The following is a 10,535-nucleotide window of genomic DNA, read 5'->3' as shown; positions in this document are numbered from 1 at the left end:
ACTTTTTGTATTGTTTTTGTTTTTTAAATTAAAAGTTAAAAAACACCAGCTGCACTTCAAAGTTCTTGCAGGACGCGTCAAGAAGGCTGTGAAAAACAGCCCTCCGGGCCAGAACTGCATTTTCAAGTGAGGTTTCCTGGGTTCAAAATTCACAATGGATGCCTCCGCTGAGATCCCTCACCACGCCCTCTCTGACCAGCTTCAGGAGGAACCCGGTCTCTGTGGTCACATTGTGCATGGTCTGAAAGTTCATGGCAGCCATACAGAGATTGTCAAAGTAGTGCAAAGGTGTTCTGGGTTGGCTGAGGTCATAGCCAAAGCCCGCCAAACTGACTTCATCGCACAGATGCGTGGCTAAGACGACGGCAATGACACCAATCGTGGGGACGTTCTGGAAAGCAGAAAAGACAAAAAAAATGAAAAAGGTCTTAGCACAAGTCACTGCTTTACAGGTACGCTACATGCCATGCAAAGTGATGAAAGCGGCACTGGGGGCTGCAATTTTATACATCACACAATTTCAAATATCACCCAATTCTAAAGTCTGACTTGCCATCCGAGTCAGGAATCTAGACTCTAAATCATGGTCTGCGATGTGAATTCTTTTCACACACAAGCAAGAGGCAGCCTGACAGGTCCTGTTGCACCAGGCTAAAAGGTGTTCTTTCTAAAACTTCCACCCACCGGTCCTGCACGGAATGACCATAATAGCAAGACTAACCCATTTCCTCGCTCATGTGACAAATGTCTACAAGGTCTGCTCTGGGACAAGTGGCCACAGTCCTTCTCTGGACATGGTTTGGGAACCCGTCCCGTCCTGGCTGGCTCCTGTACAGCCTCTGCCTGAGAACAGAGCGGACTCAGCCCTCGCTGGTGAAGACTGCCTTCACCCCTTACTTGTGAAGACAGTCTTACTTCACCCCTACTTGCCCTTCTGGCAAATAACACCCCCAGGCCATTTTCACATGTTCTGCAGCTCAGCCGGTTTCTGCTCGCTCTCTGTTCAGGCAAGTACATTTTTCGCCTCAAATTACAGGCTTTCACATTTGTTTTTTCCAAAATGTACCCTTGCTGACTTTGGCCTAGAATGCCAAATGTCCAAAATTTTGGATTCTGACTGTGTCACCACCCCCTCTTCACGTCCAACATCTTGCCACTTGTAAATCTGGAATTGGTTCTCTGGATCTCCCTCACAGACCTGGGTAAAGACAGCACACAGGGCGGCGGACAGGAATACAGAAAGCCCTGCAATGCCCAAGGCCTCCTTGGAGACTGCTGCCCATCTACTACTTGATATTCTTTTGTATCGTCTTTCATGTGCAAATGTACCTCCTTGGTTCATCTCAGCCGAGTCTGTGACTTCCATAAACAGCTCTCCTTCTCTGTAAACTGGAACAACAGTGAACCTTTCAGAGTTCAGAGATTAAGGTGGGAATAGCGAACATCCAGGGAACCCACCATTTGATAAAAACTGATTCCTGCTCCCCAGTATGTCGTGTCTACCTCTCAAAGCCAACCTCCCTTATTAAAAAGGAACTCAACAGTCATTTTACATGTTCGGAAACAAAAACCAAGGGAAATTGACCCTAAAGAAGCCAGCCTCCTGTGTGGGCTTAGGACTCTAAGGCAGTGTGTCCTGTCTTCTCCACCTGCGGCCAGCTCGGCACACAGCACCTTAGGAGTACCCATCAGTGTCTGTGGAGGAGTATATAGGGGTAATGCACGGAGAGAAACTCAGAAACTATCAAAAGCTCCCCAGAGCACGTTATCTCCGGAACACGTGCCCCAAGAGCAGCCCTCACTGTCCAACAGGCTTCTCTGTCTCCTGGGAGGGCAGATGCATGAGGGAGTTTCTGACGATGCAATTTTAGATCAGAAGCCATCTTTCAAGTTACTGTTTTTATCCAAAAGAAGAATACCATTTTGACAATGATAAAAAAAATAAGCAAATATTCAATTCAAATGATAAATTATAAAGTAGAATGTAAAAGACTCCTATAGACTCACTCTCCAGAGAAGGGCATTCTTCACAGTTTGGTGATTCTTTCCAAGCTTTTTCCTATGCAACTATATATACATTTTTAGTTTTTAAACAAAAAAGGGATTAAATAAATGTTCTGTAACTTGATTTTCTTGCTTAATACATTGTGGAGGTGTTTTCACATCCATTAGTTTTTCTTCATCATCAACAGTCACACGATATTGCATCGACTATACCATAACGTTTAAACAATTCTCTCATGATGAATGTTTAGGCTGTTTTTAGTCCTTTGCTATCAATGCTATGATGAACATCCTAGAATAGCCTTGCAGATTTTCTCTAATTTCCTTATAATAAAATTTTTAGAGTCAAACTGCGGGGTCAAAGAATATTCATATATATATATATTTTTGCGGTACACGGGCCTCTCACTGTTGCGGCCTCTCCCGTTGCGGAGCACAGGCTCCGGACGCGCAGGCTCAGCGGCCACTGGCTCACGGGCCCAGCTGCTCCGCGGCATGTGCGATCTTCCCGGACCGGGGCACGAACCCGTGTCCCCTGCATCGGCAGGCGGACTCTCAACCACTGCGCCACCAGGGAAGCCCAAGACTATTCATATTTTAAAGTGATATATGTATTGCCAAACCACCCTCCGGAAAAAGTGCCAACTTATAATTCTACCTACATTCTCTGCCAACCAAGGACATTATCAAGCTTTTAAATCTCTGCTAAGAAAACAGGCAAAAAATGTCACTGTGGCTCTGATTCGCTTTTACTTGATTACTGGTGAAGATGAACATTTTGTCATGTATTCCTGGGCTGTATTAATTTCTTTTGTGAAATGTCTGTTCATATCCTTTCCTCATTTCTTTATTGGCTCATCTTTTTCTTTTTGATTTAATGAGATCTCTGAATGCTTTGAGAATATTTACTTTGTGACTTCTATGATAAATTTTCCTCCACTAACTTTGTTTCTGATACCCTTCGCCATTCAGCAATTCTGTATTTCACGTAATTAAATCTGTCCATTTTTTAAAGGTTATTTTAAAAATAAAATCGACCTGCAAACCAACAAATGAGGATCTGCCTGTGTTTAAAAAAAATACTATGGAAGCTAATAAAGAAACAGGGCAGTTTAAAAGACACAGAAATCTAAGTGCACTTACAGTGAAACCTCTTTATAACTTAGTTTAGGAATCTTGCCAAAGTATGTTGTCTTTTTTATAAAATTCTTTCGTTAAAAGTGATGCCAACAGGTTAAAAGTGGTAAGCCCACATTCCGGAGGAACCCACGTGCTCTGTGCGGGAGAGCCCAGCTAAAGCCAATCAGAGAGACCCGACACTCACTCCTATGAGAGGGAAAACGCATCACGGGTTCTGGACACGTTCCTGCAATGGGCAGAAACTACGTGGCCCTCCTGGGCTCCCCATGGACGGAGAGGACAGAGCCCTGGAGGAAAACGGCGGACTGTGAAGGGAACAGCTTCCACTATGTGAACCATTTCACCCGAGCTGGGTGTTCGAGTCTGATGTTGGAGCCAGAGTTGAATTTAGCTCTTACTGATCACAGTGAAGAACTAGGTTTTTGTTTTTGTTTTTCTAAAATTTATTTATTTATTTATTTTTGTGGTACGCGGGCCTCTCACTGTTGTGGCCTCTCCCGCCACAGAGCACAGGCTCCGGACGCGCAGGCCCAGCAGCCATGGCTCACAGGCCCAGCCGCTCCGTGGCATGTGGGATCCTCCCGGACCGGGCCACGAACCCGTGTCCCCTGCATCGGCAGGCCGACTCTCAACCACTGCGCCACCAGGGAAGCCCAGGTTTTTATTTTTAAGGAGACTATTCGGGTATTTGTTTTCCTTAACAAGCACAGAATTCTTCCCTTAAAACTTACACAGTTGTGTTAAAGCATCTTTTTAATTAGAATTTGATTCAAAGGGCAAATAGAAGACCCTGCTCATCTGCCTATTGGATGAGCACCCCTGAGTCTAGCTCCGTGTTTGCAAATTGCACCCTGGACCAGCCCCATCTCCTAGGAGGTATCTCAGGCCCCCAGTGTGGGTAGCAGTCCCCACGTTTCAAAATTCCTTGCTTTTCCTTAAATATAAATGTTTTGCTTAAACGATTTCCACTGCTTTTTAAAAAGTTTTATTTAAAGACACAGGTTTAGCTATTCAGATCATGAAGAAGCAGGTAATAAAGGCATCTCCCCCCAGTAGCAACACAGGCTAATTGCAGGTAAAGAATCTACTGCAGTGAACAGCCTATAGCACCAAGGTTCTCAAAGCGGGCTGAAAACTAAAAATCACCCAGGGAACTTTGAAAATCCCAATGTACAGACCACAACACAGACAGATTAAATCAGAACGTCTGGGGTGGGATCCAGGCATCAACTGAAAAGCACTGCTCTACAGGAATGCTAATTTACTATCACCTATAAAGTTATGATAAACGTCAATTTTCACCCAAGTGTCTGTAGAGTTAAAATGTAAAGAACTTTCTGACCACCCAAGTTCCTTTCAGTGTCCTGCAGCTAATGATATGGAGTCCTGGAGTAAGAATACCTTAAATAATATCTCAGCGACCGAAGTGCTAACGTGCTGACTGTACTAATGAGATGAGCCACCAGGAGTGGGGGGATTAAACAGTGGGGAGGCCCTAAGGTGAAGATGTAGAGAGGGAAAAACACATGGAACATCTAATCAATGACTAGGTTTCATCCCTGGAAGATGCTTCTGGGTATACAGCTGAGCCTAACTGAAAGTTGTATAGGTGCCTCCTTTCCAACACAGAGAAGAACAGTTAAGTTTCAGTAGCGACAAAAATACCTTATCTCGGCCCCAGAACCTTGACTGAGGCTCTGAGTATTGAAGGATGTCAAAGGCAGTCTCTTTGATAATAACTGGATTCAAAATCCTGAACTGTTTTGGCTGTAGTGGGATTTTTTCCGCCACCGGCTTCCAAAAGAAGAGTCGCACCCAAAACGGCTAAGGAAAGAAAGCAAGCAATCATTAGGGGGATTTAATAAAGTTATCTTATCCGTGGAGGGGGGCAGAGTGCATCCCCTGCTAATGAGGCCAGAACCGTGGGTGTGGCCCCTTGTGGGTTTGCGTGCTGCATTCTGTGGCAAAGTCACAGATCTATGCAAATCCAGTACCTCAACTCAGACAAGCAACTCTAAGGATCTGATTTATGAAGGTGGCACTGGACAAGGGAAGGAACTGCAAGCAGCTCTTATTGATTTGGGGAAGAAATTCTTCAGGTAATGACCTGAGATAGTCAGTCTTTTTAGGATCCAAAGCCACCATTTTGCCCAGGGAAAACCAAGCAAACAGATCCAATTCGAGGGTATGAAGTGTTCTGGGTGCCCCGCCTGTGCTCAGGCCCCCACCATGTACCCCCTTCTCCACTTACTCCACTTCCTAGTCCTGTGATGTCTCTTGGCAACTGACTGTAAGTCATTTCATATGTGCTTCCTCTCTCAACTAGAACAACTAACCAAGAGAAAATCCAGAGGACCACAGTAACCTGTATGGAATCGAGCTTTGGAGATACAAATTCTCCAGCACGTGAAGCTTCTGTGAAAAGTCTGATATGTCCTGTTACCTTTACAGTCAGCTGTTTTGTGCAAGTGCATATAAACGCACACACACGGCTTAACAGCTGACCTCTGGATTTTATTTCAACATAATGTGGGGGGTTGGGGGACTATAAAGTAAGGTGATAGATTATTGTAAAGACAAAGAAAAGGAATATGACCAAGTTGGGGCCATCTCCTCCACATCTGCCCCTCTGGAACGCCGTGAATTGACTCCAGCGAGAACACCAGCAGGGGCTTCCCTGGTGGCACGCTGCATAAGACGCCGCTCTCCCCATGCAGGGGGCCTGGGTTCAATCCCTGGTCAGGGAACTAGATCCCACAGGCATGCCGCAACTAAAAGTTTGCATGCCGCAATTAAGGAGCCCGCCTGCCACAACTAACACCCAGTGCAGCCAAATAAATAAATAAACATTAAAAAAAGAAAAAAAGAACACCACCAATCAAAGCGTTTTTGGAGGATCTCTTTGAAAATACTCTTCAGAGAATTTATGTATACTCTTCTGAATTGCCTCAATAATGGTTTATATTCATGCACATGAATCTAATTTCTGAAAATAGTCAGAAGCCATGTAAATTCAAGTCTGGTGAATGAGGTGGGTGGTCAACCTCAATAATAGCCATTTTGGTCCCAAGCTTATTATTTCCACTAAGTAATGATCCCAGTTTCCACATGTGACTCAGTCAAGTTCTGAAAGCAATTTCCAGGGGAAGTTCTGAGGGGCTTCTACAAAGGGAGTGTTTATTTGAAAGCATGTGTGTTAGTTTAAAAATAAAAACCTGTTAATTCCAATCAGAGACCCCTTCGCTTTTTACGAAGGCATATCTGACGGCTGAATTTCTAGTGCTTACCAGGGTTTCATTTTTGACCATCGCCTGAAGCCAGTTGAAGTCAACACTCTTAAATAAAACAGCAACAAACAAGTCATTGGAATAATATTCAAGGTCAGACAGTGGTGCACCCTCTGGATAAGTCATCCTTATAGTAGTTTTATTTCCAACATGCTCTGAATATCCTTCAACCGGTGCACTGTTTAACCTATTTAAGTAAAAAGGACAAAGATAAACTGACATTAACCACTTTAACACATGCCAAATTCCTGCAGCGTGTTTTCCACATTTTTTTAGGACTGGGAACGAGGGTGTGGTTGGGGGGGGGTAGGGCACCCCTCCCAGCAGCCCTGTCATCCCTTAGCTCTGCCCTTTCCAGGTGCTTGATGAACGCAGTCTTCAGTCTGCAAGAGACTCCCGTATCCAATTTCTGAATGACAAGCAATTCCATCTAGTCCTGCCACTTTAAGCCAGCCCCAAAACCCAAACACATTACACTCTGGGCACTAGCAATGTTTCCTTGAAAGCTTCCCATTGTGCTTAGATATTAGTGGTTCTTGCCAGAATTTCAGAAAGGTAATCAAAAAAGAAAACCTAAAAACCGGGGAAAGGCAGACACAAACCATAGTTATATACAGACAGGGCTGGGCCCGAGGAGGGCACTGGGTCCAAGTGCAACCTGGTCTTAAATTAAAGCAGGAATTTGGGGCACTTAGAACTGTTAGACCAGTGAAGGCTTTGCCGGGGTGGATGCTCTGGGGAAAATGCTAAGAATTCTTCCCAAAGCAGTACCACTCACACAGGTACACAGTTTTGCAATCTCAAAAAACGTCTGTCTGGTTCTTTCCCTGTATTATCACACCTGTATAAACCTTTCTTTTCTATTCCACAGCCACTTGCTCTTCCAGATCTCAGATACCTAACTCCTGGATTATTAAAAGCTATTATTAGACATGACAACTAAATGCACAGCATGATCCTGGACGAGGTATTTTCTTTTTCTTTTCCTTTCTTTCTATTTTATTATTTATTTATTTATTTATGGCTGCGTTTTTTTGGTCTTCGTTGCAGCGCACAAGCTTTCTCTAGTTGTGGCGAGCGGGGGCTACTCTTCGTTGCGGTGCACGAGCTTCTCATTGAGGTGGCTTCTCTTGCTGTGGAGCAAGGGCTCTAGGTGCGCAGGCTTCAGCAGCTGTGGCACGTGGGCTCAGTAGTTGTGGCGCATGGGCTTATTTGCTCCGCGGCATGTGGGATCTTCCCGGACCAGGGCTTGAACCCGTGTTCCCTGCCTTGGAGGCGGATTCTTAACCACTGCGCCACCAGGGAAGCCCCCTTTTCCTTTCTTTTTAAATAATGGACACGACTGGAATAACTGGCGACGTCTGAATAAGGACTGTAGCTAAGGTCTGTACTGCATCAGTGTTAATTCCCTAATTCTGAATATTGTCATGCAGTTCTATAAGAGAATGTCCTTGTTCTTAAGAAATGCACACTGAAGTATTTAGGGGTAAAGAAGGAGTTTGAGATTTGCAACTAACTCTCAAAGGGTTCAGAAAAGAATAATAGTATAGAAAGAGAGAAAATTATAAAGCCAGTGTGATACAGCGTTATCAACTGAGGAATCTGGGAAAAGGGTGAATGGGAGTTCTTTGTACTTCTCTTGCAACTTTCCTGTTAAGTTCAGAATTGCTTTAAACCTAAAAGTTACCCCAGGGGGGGCTTCCCTGGTGGCGCAGTGGTAGACAGTCCGCCTGTCGATGCAGGGGACACGGGTTTGTACCCCGGTCCAGGAAGATCCCACATGCCGCGGGGCGGCTGAGCCCGTGAGCCATGGCCGCTGAGACTACATGTCTGGAGCCTGTGCTCTGCAATGGGAGAGGCCACAGCAGTGAGAGGCCCGCGTACCACCAAAAAAAAAACCCAAACAAACAACAACAAAAAAGTTACCCCGGGGGGGGAGAGGTAAATTGGGAGACTAGGATTGACATATACACACTACGATATATAAAACAGGTAACTAATAGGGACCGACTGTATAGCACAGGGAACTCTACTCAATACTCTGTAATGACCTATATGGGAAAACAGCAGAAACTATCATGGCATTGTAAATCAACTATACTCCAATAAAAATTAATTTTAAAAATAAATAAATAAAATAAAAGTTACCCCGCAAAAGTTTTTCAACTGATCTCCATCATAATCGGGCTAAGTCCCCTTCCTTGGTCCCCAGTGCTCTGTGGGCCCCAGTGCCTGTGCCTGAAGTCCATGCTGTCCAGCCTGGCCTCACCATCACTGGGCATCGAGCCACCTGCCCAGCCCCCTTTCCCTCTCCCAGGCCCTCGTTCCTCCTGCCAGGTAAGGTTCCCCATCCAGATCTCCTGGCCACCTCCTTCCTAAAGGGCTAAATCCCACCATTCTTCAAGGTCAGCTCAAGGCCGCCCTTCTCTTCCACTGCATCTCTCCTCTGGACCGGAGTGCGCACCCCAGTTTCTTCCCTCTTCCCCTCCCGTATATCGGTCGCACACCATTAGAAGGGCATATGGGGTCCTGTCTGCCTCCCCCAGTGATGCCTGTGCACAGCTGATCATTCAGCCTCTCACATAGAGTCAGGGTGAGGTTCTGGAAGCCTCAAAACCCTGCATTTGGAATGCTGGGCTCTGGCCTGGACCCTGTGCCCTACAGTGTCTCTGTGTCCTCATGCCTGACACTGGCTAAGGGGATGGCTTCACCATGGAACGAGAACATCCACGGCACGTGACAGTGTCAGGCACACAGGAAGCACCCAGAGAAAGGGAGCAGTTCCCTCCTCCTTCACCCCACCGAAGTCCACAACCCCACTCCCACACCCTCACTTCCCACCTTTCACCTTAAAACGTAGTTCTTACTTGTTTCTTCTATCTCTTGGGCCTTACAAAAGTCTGGTTCTTTCCTACAAACATCTTACACCCCGTGTCCTTTCCTCCTTAGCTTCCTACACATTCTCCCAAAATAGCTGCTAACAGGTACTGAGCATCTACCCCAATTCTGACACTGTTCCAAGTGCTTTACATCTAGATGTTAACTCATTTTGCTTTCACAGTAACCCTGTAAGGTCTGTGCCATCACTGCCCCCATTTACAGATGAAGAAACGGAGGCACAGGACAGCAAGGAAACTTGCCCGAGATCACAGCTACTGGGGATAAAGGCATTATGTGGATATAGCACCACTTTCAGGCTCAAAATATCTGAGATGGATCTTGTCATCCTCCCTCACTAGCCAGAGATTTTCCTCAACTTCTCCGTTTCTGACAGCGGTCCCACTGACATCTCAGACCCCAGACTAGAAATCTTCGTGTCCCCTGACATGACTGTCAAACTATCAGAAACTCCTGTAATGTAGGATGATTGCCTATTGCCTGTTATGTGGCTTTCAGACACCTCTGTGTGCTTTCTGGTCCCAGCCGGTGCCACCTTCCAGGGCTCACCTACCCCAAGCCCTGCTCCCAGAAGCCAGGCGTCCCACTGACTCAAGCTCCCTGCACTGCATTCTCCTCTGGGCCCTGCCTAGCACAGCCTTCCACCTTTGCTGGCTTATCTGAATCTACAGATCCTTCCAACCTTCACCTCCTCTGAGAGGGTTTTTACCAAAATTAGGGTCAGTACTGCACAGTTTGGGGCGTCCAATCCTTTCATGTCTTTGTTTCAACTTCTCAAACAGTGAGTCCCCTGCAGGCAGGGACATGTAGGGCTGCCTGGGTCCCTCCTGACTTCGGTGCTGCCCTGACCCACAGCAGAGAACTAAAGTCCAGAGGGGAGAGGATGGTCTGAAAGCCAATGTACCTTATCACAACATCGAACTGGTTCAGGGCCTGGCCCAGCTCTAGTCCGTGGAGGATTCCACCACTTCCAATGACCACACAACGCCTGCAGCTCTTGGCTTTCAAGTGTGCAGGAAAGTCATGCTCGGGCAAGAGTTCCAAGAGGGTCTGGACTTTCTCAGAGAACTTGCGGAATCCAAAAGGAGGGTAGTACTTGTACTCGGCCTCGCTCCCTGCGGGGACCTTCGTCACGAAAGGTGGCAGGTCCGAGGTGTACCTGCGCCTGAAGAGCTGCACCATCGACCTCTTGGCAAACTGGGGCCG

At 46.2% G+C, this 10,535-nt stretch overlaps 1 protein-coding gene across 1 annotated transcript in view; it reads right to left on the bottom strand.

Annotated features, from left to right (window-relative positions):
• Window positions 1–9: 9 nt before the first annotated feature.
• Window positions 10–10,535, bottom strand: part of ST3GAL5 (ST3 beta-galactoside alpha-2,3-sialyltransferase 5) — a 49,832-nt gene continuing 39,306 nt past the window's right edge. Inside the window, 4 exon segments of the mRNA XM_007466745.1 lie at window positions 10–391; window positions 4,810–4,968; window positions 6,432–6,618; window positions 10,234–10,535. The exon segment at window positions 10,234–10,535 is cut by the window's right edge and continues 9 nt beyond it. Of these exon segments, the coding sequence (XP_007466807.1) occupies window positions 143–391; window positions 4,810–4,968; window positions 6,432–6,618; window positions 10,234–10,535 (897 nt within the window). The 3' untranslated portion in view covers window positions 10–142.

This window comes from Lipotes vexillifer, unplaced genomic scaffold (genome assembly GCF_000442215.2).
Source record: "Lipotes vexillifer unplaced genomic scaffold, Lipotes_vexillifer_v1.1 scaffold1158, whole genome shotgun sequence".
NCBI classification, from domain to species: Eukaryota; Metazoa; Chordata; class Mammalia; order Artiodactyla; family Lipotidae; genus Lipotes; species Lipotes vexillifer.
This window is presented reverse-complemented; position numbering and strand designations above follow the sequence as displayed.